Source organism: Dunckerocampus dactyliophorus, chromosome 2, assembly GCF_027744805.1.
Source record: "Dunckerocampus dactyliophorus isolate RoL2022-P2 chromosome 2, RoL_Ddac_1.1, whole genome shotgun sequence".
NCBI lineage: Eukaryota > Metazoa > Chordata > Actinopteri > Syngnathiformes > Syngnathidae > Dunckerocampus > Dunckerocampus dactyliophorus.
Genome location: NC_072820.1, coordinates 45,715,442 through 45,741,778, shown reverse-complemented (window position 1 = coordinate 45,741,778; position 26,337 = coordinate 45,715,442). Strand labels below are relative to the sequence as shown.

General features: G+C 41.1%; 1 protein-coding gene across 12 annotated transcripts in view; it reads right to left on the bottom strand.

Moving 5' to 3' along the window:
* ccdc57 (coiled-coil domain containing 57) overlaps nt 1-26,337 on the bottom strand; it is a 59,841-nt gene that overhangs the window by 9,941 nt on the left and 23,563 nt on the right. For 7 of the 12 annotated variants that reach the window (XM_054754040.1, XM_054754050.1, XM_054754068.1 and 4 more), the window contains 16 exons: nt 25,390-25,466; nt 24,150-24,235; nt 23,906-24,081; nt 18,105-18,227; nt 17,303-17,434; nt 16,978-17,086; nt 14,828-14,929; nt 14,590-14,747; nt 14,427-14,501; nt 12,411-12,611; nt 11,879-12,037; nt 11,644-11,806; nt 9,471-9,563; nt 6,265-6,538; nt 5,978-6,133; nt 1,330-1,412 (listed from right to left, as the gene is read on the bottom strand). In XM_054754040.1, the coding sequence (XP_054610015.1) occupies nt 1,330-1,412; nt 5,978-6,133; nt 6,265-6,538; nt 9,471-9,563; nt 11,644-11,806; nt 11,879-12,037; nt 12,411-12,611; nt 14,427-14,501; nt 14,590-14,747; nt 14,828-14,929; nt 16,978-17,086; nt 17,303-17,434; nt 18,105-18,227; nt 23,906-24,081; nt 24,150-24,158 (2,013 nt within the window). In that variant the 5' untranslated portion in view covers nt 24,159-24,235; nt 25,390-25,466. Of the gene's footprint in view, nt 1-1,329; nt 1,413-5,977; nt 6,134-6,264; nt 6,539-9,470; nt 9,564-11,643; nt 11,807-11,878; nt 12,038-12,410; nt 12,612-14,426; nt 14,502-14,589; nt 14,748-14,827; nt 14,930-16,977; nt 17,087-17,270; nt 17,435-18,104; nt 18,228-23,905; nt 24,082-24,149; nt 24,236-25,389; nt 25,467-25,951; nt 26,221-26,337 lie in introns of those variants that run through there. The other 5 variants (XM_054754059.1, XM_054754120.1, XM_054754112.1 and 2 more) reach the window with 5 other exon arrangements.

Sequence of the window (26,337 nt, the reverse complement as noted above, 5' to 3'; positions counted from 1 at the left end):
TTCTCGGGGGGAGTTTTTCCTTGACTCCGTTGCCCAGCGCTTGCTCATGTGAGGTTTCACTTGGTTCTCTGTTTTCATTTATGAGTGTCACCTTCATGAGATAACTGTTGCTGTGATTTGGTGCTATACAAACAAATTGAATTGAACTGAAAAACTAATAAGTAGGGGTCTCACGAGACGAGCCGATACACGGAATCGGGTCCAAGAGAACGAGGCGAGACGAGATTTTAACATTAATTTTAAGAAAAGTACTGTACTTTTTTATTTAACTCATTCACAAAACAATGCAGGTGCGTTTTGAAATGAATATTGTCCCACAAATTGGTGCTACATGATATTATTGTCTACATTTTTTGAGACCAAATAAAACAGTAATTATATATATCATTATTATGTATATTATATAGTAATAAAAAATCATACTGTAATGCAACATTTCCTGTAATTTGTCATCTTTCATCCATCCATTTTCTATACGGCTTCTCCTCATTAAGGTCGCGGGGGTATGCTGGAGCCTATCCCAGCTGACGGGCGAGAGGCAGGGTACACCCTGGACTGGTCGCCAGCCAATCATCTTTCACTCTGTAAAGTTGTGGAATTGGCGTTTGTGACATGTATTTTCTCACTGGCAATTCATCTGTCAAACAAATCAGACAAATTTTTGTGTTTTATTAGTTATTAGTATCATTTTAGCTTTTTGTAATTACATTATGCCCTTTTGCTCTATTTATCACTGTTGCTGCTTTTTTGTTTATTTGAGTTCTGCAATAAGGCACCTTTCACAGATGTCCCCCTGGGCCACACTTTGGACACCTGGTGAGCCAGATGTATGTGTAGGATGAGTCTTTGCCAGGAGTAATGTGATCAAACTCTGCATTCTTGGGTGTGTCTTGCTGCATTATGGTGGGGTTTATGCAGCTTTTAGACCGGCATGAAACCGGCATTGCAAGTTTGCAAGTTTCCCTGGAGAAGGATTACTACATATACAGATAAAATGTCTGAACACAAATATTTTTCATTTAATAAATGGGACTAAAGTATTTGAAAACAACTGGAAGACATTTTGTGAACCAAAGTGAGTTATTCTCTTCTTTTTTTTAATCCTCTAAATAAGCAACTTGTATTAACATAAAAAAAAAAAATCCAAAGGAGCCTCAACAGCCGTGAACCCCACCACACGTCACTGTTTATAATAGCATAACCCTTCTAACGCATAAACAAAAACATAATCTCTTCAGCAGGGCTAACTATGCGACAATCCTTAGTGATACTTGCACAGAGCACAGATTAACACAAGTCACTTGAAATTACACTTTATTCTTCCAGTACCTGATCCGTGGTGTTAGCATGTGGCCCTCCCACCACCCGCTTCCTCAAAAAAGTGGAGTCTGAATGTTTCTCCAGACACAGACCTGAGGATGCAAACAATGTCAGGGAAAGAAAAGAGGATGAAGATCACTGACAAGTAAGTAAGGATGGGTACCTTTCACTCTTGAACTCATACTCAACGGTGCCAATTTTCGGTACTTTTGTGTGTGTTTATGTGGTAATAAATGGTAATTTACAATTTTGAGGATTTTTTTTTTCAATTTAAGATATTTATACCTGATACAAACTGCAAATGAAAGTGAAGCAGACTCTATTGTGAAGTGCATTTACTTTATCTTCGTTCCTGGTGCACTTTTTCAACAACGCTGTAGTCACTGGATGGCTTTGTGTGTAGAAGAAGATGAAGCTACATGCTTCTTATTATCAGAGGCATAGAACAAAATTGCCACTGTATGCTACACACTATCTTACTCATGCAATACAAACTTACAAACATGTCGATTACATCTAAATTGTTGTATATGGACATTGCAGTCTTACTTTATTAAATACAGTATTAATAAGATGGTTGTGAATGCTCCGTCTCACATATTTATTATGCAATCTACTGACGTTATTACTGACTAACAAAATATACACATATGATTTTCAGTCAATTTGAATTCATTTGTGCATACAAAAATGACATTTTGGTGTTTGATAAGTTTCCACACAGCGTAATGCGTCCAGACGTCATGTCACGTATTAAGCGGCTGTTAAGCTTCTTCAAGAACATGTTGACATTTATTCAACAGGTTTTATTGTATTCATATACTTAAAAATATGACTCGTTGAAGCTTCTGTAGCTTTAATTTGTCTCCTTGTTGGTGTAAACATCGCCCCCCTCCCTCTGGCTTTGTCTTCTTTGCTTGGGAACTGTGAAACATGACCACGTCTTTTCCACTGATCTAAAAAAAAGACTGGATCGAGCTTCTATTGTTTTATTTTTGAAGCCAATGGAAATTTGCGGCGGCCATCTTGGTGAGACCACTTTGCTGCGAGACAACAGTATGGCAACGCACTGGTAAAACTTCGATTGATCGTATAGCCACCAAAATCAACTGCTAAAGGTTATAACTACTCAGATTTATACGCTTTTGTGTCATTTATCAAGCTAGTAAGATGTATTTTAGCTTCGAGACGGACGAAAAATTGGCTGTGTGGCAGCCTGCAAACATTGTTTACGTACGGAATTTAAAGTCTATCTTTGTCTAATTATTTTCCTACGGTAAACCATTATTTTTTTTTTATCTCAGGATAAGGTTAAGGCAGGAAGAAAGCAGAAATTTTGTCACATGTCTTCTACCTTTGCGTGAATCATGTGTGGTATCAGAATTAATGTAACTTGGTAGTTGTGGTAGCTTTTAAAAAAGCTGTTTTTTGGTACAAAAAGACATTAGATAAGTGCAAATACTCAAAGCCTACTGTAAAAAACTGCATAGAAATAATTTTATCATTGATTGCTAGGCTAGGCACCAAAAAAAGGCCTAGTTGTTACAGGAAGGTGTAACTAGAAAATTCTTGCAAAACCACCCATCAAAGTTCATACTTTAACTTTTGGTTACATTTCGAGAACTTTTCAAAGCAAAGCCGTTCAAGTAGTGGCACATATATCAGGTCAAAAAAAGGTGCCACGTAAAAGTACTTACGAGTGGAAGGTTCTTGGGAAGTGCTTTTTAAGTTGTGTTTCCTCATCCTCGCTTCCTTCACTGGCACTCCTGATGTTTTTGATGATTTTTCACTAATTCTGCGTTCGTATACCAGCACAATCACAAAGCTGTGGCGCGTAAGGTGGTCTCACCAAGATGGCGGCGATCGAAAAAATCTGGCTTCAAATTTTGGCACGTGAAAACAATAGGTTGCTCGATCCAGTCTTTTTTTTAGATCAGTGGTCTTTTCCTTTTCTGTGCATTCTAAAGAGAGAAAAACAGCTAGCATGTGGGCGCTAACAATGCACGTAACGGGACACACCTATTCCGACTATAAAGCCCTGACAAAAAACCTCCAAAAAACAGCAACAGTGTTATGTTACGTGTTTTTACGTGTGCCCCTAATCATCCTCCGTAATGTTCTGATGCAAGTCTTTCTGTGTTATTTCATGTCCACTGTTATTAAAATTTCTTTTAAAAATGCCACGGGGCCAACAAAAAATTTGCAGCGTGCTTCAAATGGCCCCCGTGATGGACTACGGACACCACTAGTGTAAGGCTTTGGCTCTAAGGAACTGAGCTTGAGACCAATATGAGCCTCACTTAGGCCAACTGAGGCAGACTCACTGTCGACTAAAAGCTTGGCTCTGAAAGACTAAATGGCACAGCTGCAGGTTTAATCATCCGGGATAAATAAAGCATTACACCAGAAGAGAACACAATGTTTTGAATGTATAACAATAGCCCTGGAAAACAAAACATAGTATACAATATACAGTGGAACCTTAAAGGTCAAACATAATGTGTTCCAGGACACTGATTTGTTGATATTTTCAAACATTATTTCCCACTGTGAATGTAATAGGAAGTAAAGTAAAAATAAGTTCATCCGTCATATCTCCTGTCCTCATTAGGGTGCCAGGTGAGCTGGAGCCTACCCCAGCTGAATTCGACCCTTCGCCAGTCAACTGCAGAGCTCAACCACCATTAATCATTATTGTCAATTTATTGCTAACTTAGCCATATCGTACTGAGCAGCCAGGACACAGGTGCACGCTATGCTACCCCTAAGTAAGTACAATTTACAGTTCCGTCATAATTTTGTGGTTCCACTGTAGCGAAAGGCATCATCTTGGACTTGCTTGTCATGTACATTTGAGGACTTCCTCAGTTGTCTGAGTGATTGACTGATGTCATGAGACCGTCATGTCTGATATTGTTATGTTCGAGGGAGTTTCCTCGAAGTTCGTTATTTCTGTAGTCCTTTTTTCTGAGGGATTTTTGTCTGTCCAATATTGATATGTCCGAGAGAGTTAGTTATGTCTGATACCATTATGTCTGAGGCAGTTACAGTGTTGTGAAAAAGTGTCAGCCCCCTTTCTGATTTCTTATTATTTTACATGTCTGTCGTACTTACAGTGGCTTGAAAAAGTATTCATACCCCTTGAACTTTCCCACATTTTGTCACGTTCCGACCACAAACATAAATATATTTTATTGGCATTTTAGATGAAAGATCAACACAAAGCGACACACAATTGTGAAGTAGAAGGAAAATTGTCCATGACTTTCAAATTGTTTTAAAAATAAAAAACTGAAAAGTGTGGCGTGCAAAAGTATTCAGCCCCCCAGTGTCAATACTTGGTGGAACCACCTCTCGCTGAAATTACAGCTGCAAGTCTTTTGGGGTATGTCTCTACCAGCTTTGCACATCTCGAGACTGGAAATTTTGCCCATTCTTCTTTGCAGAACAGCTCAAGCTCAGCAAGATTAGATGGAGAGCGTTTGTGAACAGCAGTTTTCAGATCTTGCCACAGATTCTTGATTGGATTTAGGTCTGGACTTTGACTGGGCCATTCTAACACAGGAATATCTTTTGTTTGAAACCATTCCATTGTAGCTCTGGCTTTATGTTGAGGGTCGTTGTCCTGCTGGAAGGTGAACCTCCGCCCCATTCTCAAGTCTTTTGCAGATTCTAGCAGGTTTTCTTCCAAGATTGTCCTGTATTTGGCTCCATCCATCTTCCCATCAACTCTGACCAGCTTCCCTGTCCCTGCTGAAGAAAAGCAGCCCCACAACATGATGCTGCCACCATCATGTGCAGTGTTAGGTTTCCGCCACACATAACGTTCTGCAGTTAGGCCAAAAAGTTCCACTTTGGTCTCATCTGACCACAGCACCTTCTTCCACACGTTTGCTGTGTCCCCCACATGGCTTCTGGCAAACTGCAAACGAGACTTCTTATGGCTTTCTTTCAACAATGGCTTTCTTCTTGCCACGCTACTCTAACAAAGTGACTCCTGACATGGCTCGTTGGTGTTCGTTTTTATGACGTTTTTATTGTATTGAAAAACAAAATGAAGACTTTGGAGTGGCCTAGTCAAAGTCCTGACCTGAATCCTACTGAGATGCAGTGGCATGACCTTAAAAAGGCGGTTAATGTTCGAAGACCCTCCAGTGTGGCTGAATTACAATTCTGCAAAGATGAGTGGGCCAAAATTCCTCCACAGCACTGCAAGAGACTCATTGCAAGTTATGGCAAATGCTTGATTGCAGTTGTTTGCTGCTAAGGGTGGCCCATTGTCATTGACTATTATTTACATTTGTGTGATGATCTGAAACATTTAAGCGTGACAAACATGCAAAAAAATAAGATATCAGAAAGGGGGAAACACTTTTACACACCACTGTATGTCTGAGGCACTTATGTCCAAGGGACTTTCGCCTAAGCCATGTCCGATACCGTTATGTCCAGGGAAATTTCTTCTGAGTCCATCATGTCTGTAATTTAATTTAATTTAATCGCATGGTTGATGGTAAAGTTCCATATTCCAGATGATTTCTCTACGTTTCCCCTAAACTTAAATGCAGTTCCATCAAATGACAACTGAAGATGTCCTAAAATGCTTTATATAAAATATGACTTCAGATAATGTAAATAAAAATGCATAGGAAACTACCTGTCTTCGTTTCCCGGTCATGTGGATGTGGTTTGTCTAAAGATGTGTGGGCAGGAACTTGGCTCAATAGCCCTGAAGCACCTTGCAGCTTCTTCTCAAGTTGTCTGCATTGAGCCTTCAACAGGCTCACCTCCTGCTTCAGAGCCTCAGTGTAGTCTGGAAAAGAGAAATGGTTAGAAAGGTTAGTGTTGTTTGTTCACAGACAGGGTGTGATTAATGTTTGGCTTGCTGACTGAAACCTCTGGGTAACCTTTGAAAATCATCACTTATGTTTCTGTGAAAGAGACCTGATAAATCTGCTGGGGCGGTGTTGGCAGAGATGTCAGAGTGCTTGGCAGGGGGTTCAGTTGCGGAGGCGATGGAGATAGCAGTGGGGACTCCGAAGGGTTTCATTGCATCGGAAGAGGAGGCCTGAAGCGTGGTCTGTGGATGTGGTCGCAGACCACTAAGATTCTCCATGTCTTTTCTCATCTGGGAAACCACATCTCGCAACATGCTGTTCTGCTGCATCAGGGAACGTATCTCCTCGGATGCTCGAATGTCGGTCGTTGACATGAGGCCCTGTAGAGAAATTATACTGTACACTGGAGACCAGGGGGGCCAAAGTGTGGCCTGGGGGCCAGACGCGGCCTTCAGAATGTTTTTTTATTGGTCCAATATAAAATAATCATATAAGATTTTATCTAAATGACAAATATTGTCTCAAGAGATAAATACAATAATTACAATTACATACAAATATAGTGGAACCTTGGTTAGTGTCAATAATTAGCCGCAAGTGATGCTAAACACATACATTTTTCTCATAAGAAACAAAGTAAATCCAATAAATCTGTTCCAAAAAGCCAAAAATGTTAACACAAAACACATTTTTCCAGTTATTTTTTTTTATAGTTTTTAGTTATAGTATAGTTTAGTTATAGTTTTTAATTATAGTTTGACTAGCAGAAAACAATTCCAAATTTAAATGTTTTGTGTTAACATTTGTGAGAGTAAACCGCTGATGACAACATAGACAGGCGACGTAACTGACTTCCGGTTCCGGTTGCTATTTTCTTAGCAAGCTAAGGATGCTAACAGGACGTTTTGTGACAAAAAAAAAACACATTTAAGAACACGGTTGGATTCACGCAGTGTATTAATAACACCAGCTGTCAACCAGATGCGTCATATTGTACGCTAACCGGAGAATGCATGTAAACCGAGGTAAATGTTTTGTGTAAATTTTGGATGTTAACCGAAAAACACGCTAACTGTGGTGGACTCTAACCGAGGTTCCACTCTACATTTTTTATAGTAGTATATCAACACAGATAAATGTATATAAAAATTAATACATTTAACTGAAAATATTTGTTTTATTTATATTGCATTATTCATTTTTATCATATACACAATGTTAAATTAAACATTGTTTAAAAAAAATGTAATAATTGTACAATATAAGCATTTTGTATTCAGACTTTAGGGACACCTTGTACAGAAAATCAGCAAATATACAGTACTATGTCTTTAATTGCAGCCTTTAGGTGTTAATCAGTGTTTTACAATATATTAAATTTGGACTGCTACAAATAGATTTGGTGCTATCTGTTTGTCCTCGCTCTTAAACGCATTATAACTCACCAAGTCTGCCAAAGAATAAGTCGAAGCAAGAGGAATCAATGGTGCCAACTCTGCAATATTTAGCAAGTACTCAGACATCATAGATAGCAGACAGATACTTTTTTCAAACTACTGCTCTTTTCAAAGAGCAGCAAGTCCTCCTTCTTTTTTATTGAGCAGAGGAAAAATTCATTTGTCGTGTGAAACATATTTGTTTTGCTTTTCATGTTTTATACTCACCTTTTCCATGTGTCACGATCAATTATGAAAATTGATGATTACGTCAGTACGTCACCCAGTCCCCCAACCCACCACAGCCACAAATAGATTGCAAATACATTAATCCTGTGGGAAACACTGTTATTTGAGAAGGTGCTGTAATACCCTGGGTGCCAATGATGTTTAAAGTTGACTGCCAGTACGGCAAGGCAAAGAGCCAGGCTGAAAGGCCAGTGTACCCTCAGGGTGCTGGCGCAAAAGGCCATTGCCTAAAACTGGACGAGCCTGAATGCACAGTACATGAATTGAAGGGCATGAGGTGCAAAGAAAATGTAAACCTTTGCCCCATTCCTTATTTATTTTTTTTGCCTTGTCACACTTACGTGTTTCAGATCATCAAACAAATTTAAATATTAGTCAGTGACAACACAACTGAACACAAAATGTAGTTTTTAAAGGAAAAGTTTTATTATTAAAAGAGACAAAAATCCAAACCTACATGGCCCTGTGTGAAAAAGTGGTTGCCCCCCCTGTTAAAACATAAATTAACTGAGATTAATTGAGATCTACCAGTCTGGAAAAGGTTATAAAGCCATTTCTAAAGCTTTGGGACTCCAGTGAACCACAGTGAGAGCCATTATCCACAAATTGGGAAAACATGGAACAGTGATGAACCTTCCCAGGAGTGGCCGGCCAACCAAAATGACCCCAAGAGAGCAGCGACGACTCATCCAAGAGGTCACAAAAGACCCCACTACAACATCTAAAGAACTGCAGGCCTCACTTTCCTCAGTTAAAGTCAGTGTTCATGACTCCACCATAAGAAAGACACTGGGCAAAAATGACCTGCATGGCAGAGTTCCAAGACCAAAACCACTGCTGAACAAAAAGAACATTAAGGCTCGTTTTGCCAGCAAACATCTTGATGATCCCCGAGACCTTTGGGAAAATACTCTGTGGTCTGACGAGGCAAAAATTTGACCTTTTGGAAGGTGTGTGTCCCATTACATCTGGCGTAAAAGAACATCATACCAACAGTAAAATATGGTGGTGGTAGTGTGATGGTCTGGGAGTGTTTTGCTGCTTCAGGACCTGGAAGACTTGCTGTGATAAATGGAACCATGAATTCTGCTGTCTACCAAAAAATCCTGAAGGCCTAGTCAAAGTTCTGACCTCAGTCCTATTGAGATGCTGTGGCATGACCTTAAAAAGGCGCTTCATGCTTGAAAACCCTCCAATGTGGCTGAATTACAATAATTCTGCAAAGATGAGTGAGCCAAAATTCCTCCACAGCGCTGTAAGAGACTCATTGCAAGTTATCACAAACGCTTGATTGCAGTTGTTGCTGCTAAGGGTGGCCCAACCAGTTATTAGGTTTAGGGGGCAATCATTTTTTCACACAGGACCATGTAGGTTTGGATTTTGTCATCCCTTAATAATAAAAAGTTTCATTTAAAAACTGAATTTTGTCTTCTGTTGTGTTGTCATTGACTAATATTTAAATTTGTTTGATGATCTGAAACATTTAAGTGTGACAAACATGCAAAGAAATAAGAAATCAGGAAGGGGGCAAACACTTTTTCACACCACTGCACAGGTATAGCGTCCTAGCATCCCAATATGTTTACAGTATATACTGTAAGCCAGAAAATGGCGAATGCTTTCTTACCTGCACTCCTTTGTCTTGCTCCTTTTCCACAGAAGGAATCAAGACAGTCAGGCCTCGCAGTGCTTTTTCTTTTTCACTGAGCTCTGCCCTTGCCTGATAAAGGTAAATATATCAACAAACCGAGTGGGCTATGATGAGTCTGAGCATCACAGCATTTTTGCAATTCAGACAGCAGCTCTGTGAACACTATTAGGATATTACAAAATTATCAAATGTGAGACCTCTTGTCAGTCATACAGTCGCTTTGTCTCTGTGGGGGCAGGCGGGGCCGCTAGCATACAGAGTTTCGGCTTCAAACTGAATGAGCAAGTTGCACCCATCAAAGCGGATGGACTGACAAACTTATCTCAAACATAACAACCTGACCCAGATTTCCTATCTGGGAAAAAAAACTGCACATCGAGATGCAGAGTCTTTGTTCTCACAGTCACCAATCATTGAGACATCTGATCAGCAAAGTAAATACAAATAGAACAGCAAAAAATGGTGTGCGTTCACAGAAAGTGTAGTTTGCTACATCGCAAAAGAAATTGTGCTCTTTAATACAGTTGGAAAGCCAGCATTTCAAGAAATGCTCCAAACGTTTGACAGATAGTACAAATTGTCTGAGAGAAAATACATGTCACGAACAACAATTCCACAACTTCACAACATGTTAAAGGAAATACAGTAGTACCTTGCGTAACATAAACCTCCTTTTACGTAAATTCCACTGAACGTAAAGAATTTATGTAAAGTTTTTGCATCGTATTACGCAAGAAATTCCATATAACGTAATGTATCAAGTCGGTGCACTTGTATAACAAAGTTGATTAAAAAAAAAAAAGAATACACTTGGTGACGCCTTCTGACGCTTCACGCTCTCATTGGCTGATTTTCGGGGCACCGCCTCATCTCATTGGCTGATTATCGGGGCACCGCCTACGCTCTCATCTCATTGGCTGACTTACACAGCAGGTACGTGCGTTTGTGTGAGAGACAGATTTCTCCCTTAAACCTCCTTTCCTCTTTGTAGTCGCCCTTAAACTAACTTAAACAATTAAGTTAAGTTACAAATTCAAATTTTGCACACAGCATTATTGTGCATGTGCGTTTGTCTGTGAGACCAGCTGACTCTTAGACTCTTTGAGTCGCGTTTCGACTCAGGCTAGTCCTCCTCCTCCTCCTCCTCTCCACTTGCGTTCTCCTGAATGATGCTTATTCATCTTATTTATTACCTCATTTTATATTGGAATGTTACTGTACTATGTTTATGTCAACGTTTTCTTATATTTTCCCACCATATTTGGTGGAATTTGAATATTTTGAAGGCCCAAAGGGGTGAGTTTGGGAAGATCTTGGAACGCATTAGGCTATTTACATGTATTTTACGCTTCGTATAACATAAAAGCCCTATAACATAAAGGTTCTCGGAACGGATTATTTACGCTGTAGGGGCGTCTACTGTACTGCATTATTATGATGTCTTATTTTTATTATATATTAGAACATTCATGGTTTATTTTCTCTCAAAAAATGTTGACAATATCAGTTCACGTCAATTTGTGAGATAATAAACATTTCAAAACACATCTGCATTGTTTTGTGACTCTAGTAATTAGCACCCCTAGAAATTAGCATCATAAAGTGGGCGCCAACTAACACAATAAGCAAAACCAGCAAAGCTTTTGGGTCCAGTAGATCAGTGGTCCCCAACCTTTTTTGACACACAGACCGGCTTCTGTTCCCACAAATCTCCCGTGAACCGTACATTATAGCGATCTAATTTATCTTATTTATTATGTATTGTGTAAAACTAAGACATGAATAACATCGAATTAAAAGCACAAAATTAAGGTACCGCGGCCCGGGGGTTGGGGACCACTGCAGTAGATGACACCCTGTTAAAGCACTTGAATGATTAAATGGCTTTAAAATGAGCTTCAATGGTAAAAAATAAACTTTTTGAGCTAGCGCCTTCTCATTTTGGGGAAGCCATATCCTGGGATAGTCACATGACTGTCACATGGCAACCATTCCAAAAATGTTTCCAATATGCCACCTAGGCACTTAATGAGCTCAAGTCAGGCACAACGCTGTATAGGGACCATTTTCGCTCATATAAAATGTTGCTGATACGTGTTTCACCATGAAGTCCTTCTGGGCACTGTTTACTTTATGCTAACACACTGACCTGGTCTCTGGCCTGGGTCAAGTCCTGAATAAGCTGCTCATTAGCGAGGTAGTGTTTAGCCTTGGCATCATCACAGCGCTTCTGCCACTCCAACTCCAACTGTACTTGCGACTGCTCCAGGTCCGCCTCTCTCTTCAAACCGGCACTCACATCCTGTTTGTATCTGACATCACACAAATGGTCACAACAATATCACAACAACTCTAAAGTCACAAAACTATACCATATCGTTCACCTCTTTATCTCCTCCCTGCTCCTCTCCAGTTCTGCCCTAAATTTCTGATTGCTTTCCCGCAAGCTCATCAACTCTGCATCCTTGGAGACCATCTCGCTGGAAGCCTGGCTCATGTAACTCTCACAGACAGTCCGGCTTGTATCCACTTCCAGGCGGAGCCTTTAAAACACACATGGACATACACACCGAGGTTACTTTTCTGATTCCTTCAGATTCCTGAATTTCTCTTGGAGATAAATAATGTATCTAACTAACTAACTAACCCGTTTAGTTTGACATTGCTCTGATTGGCTGACTCGCATTGACTTAGGCGGTGGTCGACATAGCCTTAACTGGCCATTTCCTTGCAAATTTTGGCCAGAGACAGAATTTTCAAGATTCTTGACAATGTTTTCTGTCCTGCATTTGTGTTTGAAGTGCAAAAGAAGAAAGGACCTTTAGTCCAATGCCGTAGCTTTAAAGTATGCCATAAAGTATGCCGTAGCTTTAAAGTAACAAGTGTTCTGGTCTTCATGTCATTAGAATGTCTCACCTTCTTATTGTGTCATCTTTCTCGTCCAGGGCCATCTGCATGTCTTTCTGTGCCGAGTGAGCCCGAGCAGACGTAACCTCCATGTCTTCCTGCAGTTTGACGAGGCGCTCTTCAGCTTTCTGTAGCTGCTCTGTGTGGGCTTGACAGCGAGCGTCCAGCTGCTTCTCCTTCTCCTTCAGAGCCTGGATCATGTCCTTATTTCTTGACAAGGTCACAGTTGATAACAAGAACAGCTAAAAGCATTTTGTTTTTTGAAGGTTCCTTTCAGTGATTCTGTTCTATTTAGTTCAGTTGGTGAAAACGTGGACCCAACGTCGACCTCAACTTTATTTATTTTATGTCTTACATTGGTGACTGTGACAATTTAACTGTAACTGTGTGTGTTTGTGTGGGTTGGCAGGGGGACTGGGCTGATAATCGATGCACTGATACAAACACGCGCACACACGTACGCACAAAGCGTAGCCGACTGTAATCGCCCCTCCAGTTACATTTCACAAACTTTCATAATAAAAAGCAATAGAAAGGCTCCAAATTAGTCGACAAAGTCAGAAGAAAGATGTGTTATTTAATTCATGCGATCACACCTGTGCACGTGATACAGAGAGCAGATGATAAAAACGTCAACGTGATCATGTAGACACAGAAATATCATGCTGTCATGTAAATAAGATAAGATAAGACTATTTAGTTTAATTAAAGAACAATGAATAGACCTGTCCTATTGCTGGGTTTCAAACACGAGACCTAGAGGCACTTCGCACAAGGCAATGATAAAGCTTATCTCAGCGTCAGACATAATGAAAATAAGGCTTCTAACATGTCCAGTTGCGTTTTTACACCAAATCAGTCTGTGTCAATACATTCCTGTATATGTCCTTCCTTGCTGCACTGTTTGGCAAAGTGTGAGCTCCATAGCCAATTTTCAGCCAGATTTTACCCACTATTTCAGGGCTGCTAGAAGCTAGCTAGCTCACAAACCACACTTCCAAGCCCTTCGTGGAGTTCCAGGTGGAACACCTTGCAGTTTTAGCCAGGGTTCAGGTCTGGAGTTCAGGAGAACCAGGGTGGAGAGGGGCCAGGGACACCTTCTAGGGCGGCAGGGGCAGTGAGGCTGGCCGAGGTGTGTGGAACCCCCGGTGTCGCCGGATTCAGATTACACATGCCTAACACGTGACTGCCGAACAATAGGCCGACCGGCTGTAGTTGCGTTCTGCACATACGTAGAACCAATCACGTTTCCGGACACACCGCACCACACCGGCAGCTAACGACTAGCTTCACCACACACTCGCTCACAGCACGTCAGCGCCACGGTCACAATGCCTCACGCCCCTCCCGACAGGTAATGCTACATATTGGAGCTGCTGCCATGTTTTTGAGTTTGGAAAAGTTTGCGCTAGGTGTAGCGCTTATTTCTATGTTGCTATATGAAATCAATGTGCCCAGGAAGGAAGTTCCAGTAATGCTTAAAATGACCAAAATACAGCAAAATAGTGTAAGTATTACATGAATGTACCTGTTACTACATGGTTACAGCAAGGATAGAAAACCATAAAACCTTGTTGGAGGTTTTTGGAGGTGTTTTAATAGGCGGAATAGCTGTGTCCTATTAGGTGCATTAAGCAGCTACCTCTTTCTAGCTGTTTTTATATTTTTAGAACGGCCAGAAAAGAGAAAGACATACGTGTTCATGTGTCAAATAAGGATTGTGGTTGATTGTGGAAAAAAAAAAAGTGCAGTGTTCCTTAAAATTACTTTTGCTGTGATCTGGCGTTATATAAAATTAAAACTAGACCTTCTTGTGGGTGTTGCTCCCCGCACTACTGATACAATGATAGGGGAAACACTGGAACCTTTTATTTTCAGAAATTCTAAACACGTGATTCATGCGTACATGTTGAGAATTTGTGAAAAAGCTCGTAAGCAAAAGTAATGAACTGACAACAATATTTGCACATTCTTCCTCTGTGCCAATAATGTGTCGACTCTTCGAGAGACTTTGTTCTGACTCACTTCTTCATGTGGTCAGCCTCCTTCTTCTTCAGCTTGGTCTCCATCTGCTTCAACTTGTCCTCAAACTCCTTTATCCTGCCACAGAAGGATGTTAGAACCTTACATCTTTGACACACACACACGCACACACACACACGCACACACAGAGTCTGGAGGGGCATACCTGACATCTTTGACGGTGGTGACATCATCAATCACCCGCTCCTTTTGTTGCAGCTGAGCTTGTAACTGCTTAAAGACCTCCTCAGATGCTTTGAGCACCTCGTTGGTTTCCAGTTTGGCCTGACTCTGAATTTCATTCTCTTTCGACAGAAGCTTCATCTAGACACGCACATGCGAAGACGTCAAAAACGTCAAAAACGGATCGTGGTAATATTAACCCGAGTTTATCATTATAGGACCTTGAGATCCTTAGACAGCAGCACAGCGTGCATCTCATCTAGCTTCAAGTTGAACTCATGTTCTCGCTCTCGTAACTCTTTGTCCATGGCTGCTGTCATCTCCTGGTGAGCAGAAGACAAAGATGTTAAACATGAATCCAACGATGGTTGCAGCTCGGTCCAAAGGGAGAGCCCAGATGCGGACAAAATATTATCAAGTTGTGATTGTGGTGTACTTTCAGCCTTAATTCAATACGTTTCACAAAAACATGGTCTTGACGAACTCAGGTGTGGGACAGTTGGCCAGGACCTCTTTACAGTAGTTTTCTGACTCTTTGCGGTTCAGTCTATCACGTTTTTTCAAAACATATTCATTAATAAATCATTACTGTTTTGTGGTTGACTATGGCCTAGTATTAGTAAAAAAAAATGCATGTTTAAGCAAATTGTACATATTTTTGGCCGAAATTAAACATTTTTCAAGCATAAAAATGGCAAAATGAACTAAAATACAAATATAAGGCATTAAAAGACATGTTGTGATATGTAATATTCTACATTGGTCACTTGGTGTCAGCAATGTTACATCGATGAGACAATAGCTACCGAGGAACAACAATAAGGAACTCTCCCAATGCCAACATGTGTGAGTCTATTAGGGGTACGATGATTCCTGAAATAATTCCAGTACTTCGATTCCAAAATATAATTGAGGATTTTTTTCTGCCTTAATTTGAAGGCGCGGGAAGATTGAAGAGGCGAGAGAGAGCGACAAGGCAACGAAAGACAGACAGAAAATGCGGCTAAGCAGCAAGTTGAACACCGCGACGTTTCCCCTTTAGAACGTGGCACTTACATACCACAACAGCAGAGATCCGAGACAAGGTTACATGAACGTAGCGCAAATCAGTGAGATTAAGGTTAATGTACATTACTAACATAATGTTAGCCCTGTGCAGTGCTAGCTTTCTCTTAATTACGACTACTGTCGAATGTGTGGCAGTTTATTACGATGGTAACGTGACTTCATAAGGGGTTTATTTGATCCCCAAAAACACAACGCTGTGAACAAGGAAGTGGGTGTGAAAGTGGATAAATTCTTCTACAAAAGCATCATTATGTAGTCCATCAGACCCAAGAAAATACACTTTGTTCCTATGCACAATGTGAATTTAAGAAATAAAACGGTTGATTATCTAAAAAATTCAACCTATTGCTCGTTCATTATTTAGTGAAATGTTTTATTTTCTCTTGCGTATTTATAATTGCTCTTCAACCAAACAAAAATATGTTTTTTCTGAATACTCGATTAATCGAAAACATTTTCAGTAGAATACGTCATAACTAAAATATTCGATAGCTACAGCCCTAGTGTCTACATTATGTCTTATTTTCTCTTATGTCTATATAGGGGTGTTATTTCATTTCTAGCGGGCTGTAATAATGTTCAAAAAAACATATTTAGATGGTGGTAAACAGGTTTTCTATGCTGTAACTACAAAAATAATGGATTTATAAATCATTAATCCTACTTTGCGGAAATTCACCTATCACGGTCGGGCCTGGACCTGATTAACCGCAACAAACGAGGAATGATTGCATTACTGAATTGTTCCCAAATAGCTTTGGGAAATTATGACTAAAATCTTTGCACTGTGTTTTATTGTGCTTATAATAATGATTAACAAATTAAAGACAAAATCCAAAAAATCATTCAACAATATGGAACAATTTCAAGTCGGAAATACTGACCCTGTAATTTACTTGGTTTAAAATCAATGCCAGAATTTGCAGTACCACTAACCTCTAGTAAACAGGGTTAGGATAATTGTGAATGTTATTTTGGTGATTGCCAGAACAATAGATTCATTTCAATGTGCGATCCCGAGTTTACAAGTTTCATCCAATCACACACACTTGGATAATCTGACCTCCTGGGACACACAAGGTACTGTGCATCTATGTGTGTTTATTTTGTGTATTTTGTGGGGGCGTCATTCAAAAAGTCCACCAGTTCTTGTATGGTTTGTGTGTGATTACATTCTTACAAACCGGCAGAGGTCATATTACTGTACTCAATTCACAACTCCGAAAAAGTAGATCAACACTGTGCTGTCATCAAAAAAAAGACACGATCGTAAAAGTAGGTAGAGGTGGAGAACACTGTTCACCTGTCTATGTCGGATTAGTTCTCCTTCAAGCTCTTGTATTCTGTGCTGCCACTCCAATTTCACTCTCTCGTGTTCCTCCATTTGCTTTTGAATCTTACCTGTCATAAAGCTTCCATTCAGTCACACACACACACACACACACACACACACGCACACACACACACATATTCAAACGCTTCAAAACCGGCTGTTTGAGCGATTCTTTTACTAGCCATGTTACAGTTAGAACATCATTAAAAAGTTCATTTTGTAGGATATCTTTCTGAATGGTGGATTTAGGTATTACAACGCACATTTGTGTGCATTGTTGTGCCTTCAGGCTTACTGTCTGAGCTCTTCCAACTGTAGCTTGTGTTGAGCAGATTTGCTCTGGCTGATAAGGTGCTCCTGTCTCGCCTCAGCGTCTCTGGCCTCCAGCATGGCAACCTGATTACGGAGCTGACTCAGCTCCTCCTGCCTGTGAATGAGAGTAGTATCACAAAATTGGTTCAGATAGTCTGCTCGGGGCAACACTGTGTCCTTGTGGTGCATCTGCTTATGCGGTTCATCATGAATGGGTTCACAAGTGCCTCCAGTTGACACACTTTTTGCAGTGTGAGAGAAAATAGGGTCAAATGCAAGTAGTTTGGTTCCAGTGCTCAAACTGTGGGTTGAGGTGATCCGAGTCGGAATGTTGCAACCTCTCATTTTCCTGGTAGGCAGGGGACGCTCCACGTCCCAAAAACCTAATTTGGCTGTAAAAGACCAGGTAGCCCAGGCACCCACCTTCAACTGAGACCCAGCACACTATGCACTGGACCCTTATGTTACTCCCACAGGTGGCGAGTCTCGTGGAGATCCTGTGTGCCTTTTTCGGGTAAAGGCCTGACCACCAGGTGCTCGCCTGCGAGGCCCTCCCACATGCCTGCCTCCAGGAGAGGCCCCAGTGTCTCACGTCCAGGTTAAGTATGATCTCTCCTTGGGTTGTCTTCCATGGGAGCATAATATCATATTTTAGCTTTTCTATTGGATTTTATTACCTAATGGTGTGGCCAGTGAGTGTGCCATTACAGTTTGCAAAATTCTAGTGCAATTTTACAAATATTTACTTGGGCTGAAGAGGATGCGTGGTATGGCCTTGTCTGTACCTGTTGAGCTCCACAGTTACAGCCTTGGAAGTGATGACATCGTATCTCTCCAGCTCTCTGTCTCGTTCATCCAGGATGGTGAGGTTGTACTGAAAGTCCTCCTTCAGCTTCTGATTCTGTTGTCTTAACACATTTAGGAACACCAAACAACAGCTAAGTGATGTACAGTGGTGTGAAAAAGTGTTTGCCCCCTTCCCGATTTCTTTTTTTTTTCCATGTTTTTTCCATATTAGTCAATGACAACTCAACTGAACACAAAATGCAGTTTTTAAATGAAACTTTTTATGATTAAGGCAGGAAAAAAAAACAAACCTACATGGCCCTTTGTGAAAAAGTGATTGTCCCACATGTGAAAACACAATTTAATTTAGATTTATTGAGATCTATCAGTCTGGAAAAGGTTGTAAAGCCATTTCTAAAGTTTTGGAAGTCCAGCGAACCAGAGAGCCATTATCCACAAATAGCGAAAACATTGAACAGTGGTGAACCTTCCCAGGAGTGGCCGGCCAACCAAAATAACCCCAAGAGCGCAGCAACGACTCATCCAAGAGGTCACAAAAGTCCCCACAACAACATCCAAAGAACTGCAGGCCTCACTTGCCTCAGTTAAGGTCAGTGTTCATGACTCCACCATAAGAAAGACACTGGGCAAAAATGGCCTGCGTGGAGTTCTAAGACCAAAACCACTGCTGAACAAAAAGAACATTAAGGCTCGTCTCAATTTTGCCAGAAAACATCTTGATGAACCCCAACACCTCTGGGTAAATACTCTGTGGTCTGACAAGACAAAAGTTGAACTTTTTGGAAGGTGTGTGTCCCATTACAACTGGCGTAAAAGTAAAGCCACATTTCAGAAAAAGACCATCATACCAACAGTAAAATATGGTGGTGGTAGTGTGATGGTCTGGGGCTGTTTTGTAGCTTCAGGACCTGGAAAACTTGCTGTGATAAATGGAACCATGAATTCTGCTGTCTACCAAAAAAAATCCTGAAGAAGAATGTCCTGCCATCTGTTGGTGACCTCATATAAATCCGATATGTGTGCAATGCTACTGCAGTCTGAACAGTCAGGTCGCATATACACTGTATGCGACCTATACGTAATCAAACGTGTTTTACCGTGCTTACCGAGCCTTGGCTAAAGATACTCATCATGTAGGCAAAAGCTCTTCTTGTCATCTGAAAATCATTTATAAAAAGTGTCAGTGAAGCGGCTCATGGCAATGTCACGGCAATATCCCAGCACTGACATGTGTGGGTGGATGGCTCCGACCCTCACTCTCCTCGGAACAGACGTCACATCAAGTTCTTCACAAACTGCCATAGCCAAAATTCTTGCCCTATTTCTTCTTAATCTGCTACGCAGGATCATTTGGTTAAGAAAACATTGACTCCTGTTGCACACACACTGCAGCAATCTTTACTTCGGTAAACACACTCCTGAGCGCTTCACGTTCACATTGACAATCCATCCATCCATCTTCTACCGCTTATCTGAGATCAGGTCGCGGGGGCAGCAGCCTAAGCAGGGAGGCCCAGACATTCTTCTTCCCGGCCACTTTGTCCAGCTCCTCCCGCCAGATTCAGAGGCGTTCTCAGGCCAGTTGGGAGACATAGTCTCTCCAATGTGTCCTGGGTCTTCCCCGAGGCCTTCTACCGGTCCGACCTGGTCTGAACACCTCCCCAGGGAGGCGTCCGGGACGCATCCTGACCAGATGCCCAAGCCACCTCATCTGGCTCCTCTCAATGCGGAGGAGTAGCGGTTCTACTCCGAGTCTCTCCCGAATGACAGTGCTTCTCACCTTATCTCTAAGGGAGAGCCCAGCCACCCTACGGAGAGGACTCATTTCAGTCGCTTGTACCCGCGATCTTGTCCTTTCAGTCACTAACCAAAGCTCATGACCATAGGTGAGGGTAGGAACGTAGATTGACCGGTAAATTGAGAGTTTTGCCTTTCGGCTCAGCTCTCCCTTCACCACAACGGATCGATGTAGAGTCCGCATCACTGCAGACGCCGCACCAATTCGCTTGTCGACCTCGCGTTCCATCCTTCCCTCACTCGTAAACAAGACCCTAGATACCCTAGGTACCTAAACTCCTCTACTTGGGGCAGGATCTCATCCCCGACCTGGAGATGGTACTCCACCCTTTTCCAGGTGAGAACCATGGATTCGGATTTGGAGGTGCTGATTCTCATCTCGGCCGCTTCACACTCGGCTGTGAACCGATCCAGTGAAAGTTGAAGTTCACGGCTCGATGAAGCCAGCAGGACCACATCATCTGCAAAAAGCAGAGACTCAATTCTGCAGCCACCAAACTGGAACCCCTCAACGCCCTGGCTGCGCTTAGAAATTCTGTCCATAAAAATAATGAACAAAATCGGTGACAAAGGGCAGCCCTGGCAGAGTCCAACCCTCACTGGAAACAGGTCTGACTTATTGCAGACAATGCGAACCAAACTCTGACACCAGTTATACAGGGAACGAACAGCCTGAATTAGCTGGTTCGATACCCCATACTCCCGGAGTACTCCCCACAGAATTCCTCGAGGAACACGGTCGAATGCCTTTTCCAAGTCCACAAAACACATGTAGACAGGTTGGGCAAACTCCCATGCACCCTCAAGGACCCCGCTGAGAGTGCAGAGCTGGTCCACAGTTCCACGACCAGGACGAAAACCACACTGCTCCTCCTGAATCCGAGATTCAACTATCTGGCAAATCCTCCTCTCCAGAACCCCTGAAAAGACCTTACCAGGGAGGCTGAGGAGTGTGATTCCACGATAGTTGGAACACACCTCTGGTCCCACTTTTTAAAAAGGGGGACCACCACCCCGGTCTGCCACTCCCGAGGTACTGCCCCCGATGTCCATGCGATGCTGCAGAGTCGTGTCAACCAAGACACGCCTACAGAATCCATTGCCTTAAGGAACTCTGGGCGACTCTCATTCACTCCCGGGGCCCTGCCACCAAGGAGCTTTTTGACAACCTCAGCAACCTCAGCCCCAGAGATAGGAGAGTCCACCGTGGAGTCCCCAGGCTCTGCTTCCTCACAGGAAGACGTGTCAGTGGGATTGAAGAGGTTTAAGTATTCTTTCCACCGATCCACAACATCCCGAGTCGAGGTCAGCAGCACACCATCCCCACCATACACGGTGTTGACTGTGCACTGCTTCCCCCTCCTGAGATGCTGGATGGTGGTCCAGAATCTCTCCAAAGTTGTCCGGAAGTCGTTCTCCATGGCTTCTCCGAACTCCTCCCAGTTCCGAGTTTTTGCCTCAGCGACTGCCAGAGCCGCAGACCGCTTGGCCTGCCGATACGTGTCAGCTGCTTCCGTTCACATTGATAAGTCACATAATTTTGGCAATGTGAACGACCACATAAAAAATATGATTTTAACAAAAAAATCTGAATTAGGCATCATACCCTGCAGTGAAAATGTAGCCTTAGTTCTTTTAGCGTAAACCTAAAACTAACCGACTGCAATTATTTTAAGTGTCTTTGCATAACTACACATCAACATAAATCATTTGCAGCATCTACTTGTACAACTGCTGTCATTGTTTGAACTTTCAGCCTTTTTAGTTTTATTTGTCAAAATTAAAGCAAAATGTACCAGCATTGTTTTGTTACTCAGTTAAATAAAAAAAAGTATTGTTCATAGTTTTCTTAAAAGTAATGTTAAAATATCGTCTCATCTTGTGAACCAACTATCCTGTATTGTGTCATCTTTTGAGTGTATCGTGACACACCTAGGTATGTTGCTTATCACTGGTTAAAATATTCTTATTTAGTCTTATTTTTGTCATAACACCAAACAATGAAAGTGGCTGATTTCAATTTTGTAGTACTTGCAGCCATAAATGAGACACAACAGTGACGTGTCTACAGATACTGTCTTGCAACTCTTGACAGTCCACAAACGTCCATTGTACTGTGCTGGAGCTAGATACTATTGAGAGACGTTTCAACACCTTTGCAAATAAAACCAGTTCTGTGTGTACGGTCCAATACTGTGCCTGCTTGGTGAGGAAATATGTTCCCTTGTAATGTGACTGAACACTAGAAGAGTTCAAACTGCTGTCACGATGTGTGCCATTTGGACATTTAACCTCTTAAAGCCTGGGCCATTTTGCTGGAGAAAGACATAACCACCATAAATCAAAGCTTTCCTCAGCATGTACAAGGTCTACGTGGATGATCTTGGCATCAAAAAGTAAAGGGGAGACTTGAACATGTCTTTACCACTGGATAAGACTAACTAAAGCTGCGTGTTCAGTGGGTTTTAGCGGTAAAGGAATGATACTTGTGTCATTGTACATTAGTGTTTCATGACGTGCTGGTCTGGGAGATTAGCCGATTTAAGTGACTGTGGCCTGAATTGTCTTCATTTTGTCCAAAATCATTAACACTGAGCTCTTCTATGGATGGGGACGTGTGTTTATTGATATTGAGCAATCACCATAGCAACACAGACACCACCCACCAAGTACTGGGATCTAGCGGTTGTAGGTTAGCCATTAACAATCATCAACAATCAAAATCAGGTCAATAAACACCCCTCCCCTAAATCCTCAAAACACACATATATAATTAAAGACACAAGGTAGTTGATAATAGCGATGTGCGATACCACTGATTTAGTTTCAGATCTCGAGTAAAATGAGTAAAATTCAGGCTGGTATCGGCGATACTGATCCGATACTGATACTTTGTGCAAATTCACCTAATGTGTCCGGTAAATTTTAAAAAGTTGTGTATTTCATATCATAGAATAAAGAATACAAGATGTTCAATTAATTTATTGATACAAATTATTAATTGAAATTACAGCTGTCAATCGACTTAAATATTTAATTGAGATGAATTGCATTTTGTTTATAGTTAACTCATAATCGCACTTAATCACAAATAGAAATAAGTTTTCATATATATAATAAGTGGGGATGTAAACCTCTTTGTTGTAAGCTGATACGTAAATACGATAACTACATGAAATTTTATGTAAAGGGATATCAGTTTTGGAAATATGGGCCATTTTTTCCTTTAAAAAATAATATGCATTTAAAAATCCATGTTTCCAGCGTTTTTGTTCCACGTTGTCCTTCCACGACAGTCCTTGAACGCACCTTCTAAATCTGTCCCTACAGATAGACTACTATACTGTATTTTTCCCTTTTTTTTTCACCTCATATTTGGTCCCAAATGCTGAGACTATGTGGGAATGCATAAAGGTAAGATTTGATGACCTCATTGAGTGCTAATGTGCATATTTGTTTGGTACACATCCTCTCCGAAAAACAAGTCCAAGCACGTCCTGGTGGATGGTGGCTCTGTATTTATTTAGTGCTTTTAATTTGATGTTTGTCACCTTATAGTTTTACACAAAACATAATAAATAAGATAAATTAGATACAATGTTAATATAATGTTTTACTGATGTGTTGACGACTTTCTAGTGTTCTGCTAATGCTAGCTAATTCTCACACTGTGAGCCCTTCAGTCATGGTCTCATTGACACAATTCCCCCAAATAGCTGTCCCCAACTATGCTTACAGTTAACTAGCAGCTCGTACTCAAATTTTAGCTCACAGTTCAAAGCAAAAAAATCAGCCGAGAGACGGCTCCCATCTAAAATAAATATTTGTTAGTTGGGACGCTCGTAGGCCAAGGTACCTTTGTATAAATGACAATAAAAAAATACCGGCAGTGCTTCCGTATTTTCTCTTTCATGTTTAAAAGGCTAATATTGAGGGATACACATTATTATACTGTATTTATTGTAAGGTGAGTTGTACATACCTGAGAGACAAACACTCCTCCTTTGCCTTTTTAAGAGAATCCTCCAATAGATTAATCCTTCTAGCCTGGAGATCCTTCCACTCCCTCTCCTTATTTGCTGCCTGGGCCTCCAGGTCTTCCAGTCCGCTGTACCCATCCGCCTGCATTTTGGAGCTGCAGCACTCAACATCCGAGACCTACAAGGACGCATGTGTTATTATTATCTGGACATACTGAAATATACATACATAACATGCATACATACATTTTGCATCTTCTGGTGTAGCCACTGTACCTTTGTTCATGAAGTCTTCTATGACGAGTAGATTGCGATACCTTCACTCTTGCCCTCTGCAGAACAGTTGTTTTAGTGTCTTTCTTTACATCTCACACAATTTTTTCTGTCATCGACTTCTGATGTCTTCCTTGGTCCACCTGTTTTACGTCTGTTACTTACAGTACACCGTGCTTTCCTTCTTCTTTAGGACATTCGAAATGGTTGCACTGGCTATGACCAATGTTTGTGAACCCATAGACAGTTCTCTGATTTTCATGTCGTTTTCGCCTCTAAATGCAGTCCACACAGGCAAAACCTATCCTTCCCAATCTGAACGTGAGTGTAGACATTCATCTGCATAAAAATACATATAAATGATGAATGAAAGGGATAAATGAACATTTAAGGTTACTTTTACCTTCATTGAAGATGTGATTCTTGACGTGACTGTTCCTAAAGACACGATGTGTCAGCAAGATCAACAAGGACACCACCTTCCTGTTTTGCCATGAGTTATTTATTGAATTCAATAGCGCTTCTCACCTCAATACGCCAAAATGGAGCCTAAGAAAGTTGCAAGGGCCAGCTTTTTGACAAAGAGGGTGGAAAACACTATTGAATAAAAAAAATAACTCATGGCAAAACAGGAAGGTGGTGGTGGTTGATCTTCCTGCCACATTGTGTCTTTAAGAAGTCAGTTAATGAAGGTAAAAGTAACCTTAAATGTTCATTTATCCCTTTCATTCATTGTCCATATGCATTTAGCATCGTTTTATGCAAGTAAAACTACAATAATAAAACTATAAAAATGTGTTTTGTGTTAACATTTTTGAGAGTCAACCGCAGATGACATCATCATCGAGCGACATAACATAGCTGACTTCAGATTCCGCCATTTGCCATCTTGGTAGCTAGCTAATAGGATGTTAACAAGGAAGAATGTTTTCTCATTTTTAAAAATATATTAAGTAGGGGTGTCACGAGACAATCATTTCACGAGACGAGGCTATACACAACATTGGGTCTACGAGAACGAGATGAGACAAGATTTTAACATTACTTTCAGAAAATGTGAAATTTAAAAGTATTAAAAAATATATAACCATAAACTGCAATCTACGAATATAATTTCTACTGCGTTACACTCTTCTGCACCCTTTGTGTATGGTAGTGGCCCCGCCTTCACCCACCAAGACAAAGAGACTGTATGACTGATAAAAGGGCTCACTCTGTTCATGCCGTTGTTTTGTGGAACAAACGCGCCAGGCTGCTGAAACCGATGCACAGAATGAATCTTCTTCCTGCCTGTTTGGAAGCAAGAGACAAGGAGAACAGACACGTATTCACATGGCAATATATGGAGGCCGGCAAAATCATCCAGTTCATTTTCATTTATTGGGCGGTTAATTCATGTATTTATTATTGTACCAGGACTTTCCAGTGTATTAGTGTTATTAATATTAACATTTCAACTTTTTTCTCGTTATATTATGCCTTTTAGCGCCCCCCCCCCCCCCCCACCTTTTGATGTGTCTGTCTACTTTAATTGTATTTTTAGAACGTGCCACGGGCCTATAAAGACAAGCTGCTGTCAGCTGGGCTGAAGTTTGGACACCTCTGTCATACTGTCCAAGATGCAACAAATCTGTCTTTTGTGTGTATGGACTGTGTAATATATGACTAACTAGCTTGATTCTGAAATACCAATAGAAAGTTAGAAAACCCGTAGTTCAAGTACTAAAATACACAAGTACATTAAACAAATAAAACGTCGAAGTATTTAACTTTACCATGTAACTCCCACTGTCGCCGTAGGAGTATTTAGAGTCCTCGAAGGGCAAATGCAATAAGCGCCGTCATTTTGGCTCCAGGGTGTAAGCTGTGGACCGACAAGAAGTTAGATGTCCATAACATAAATGTATAAGGAGACGCTCAATTTGTGGTGGAGAATTTTTTTTGTTTTGTTCTGAATTTAACTGTTACAAGATCGCGACTGCTTCCTCTGAGAGAGTGAAGGGTTTCCATGGCAACAGCACGTACGTCAAATACTCCCCTCTTGATACACACGCAGGTATAGACCGTTCCTACTGCCTACTTTGCTCACGTGGGTGATATGTCTTCATTAAACATGTATACATCCATCCACAACAGTGTATAAAAAGGTAAGATAACGACA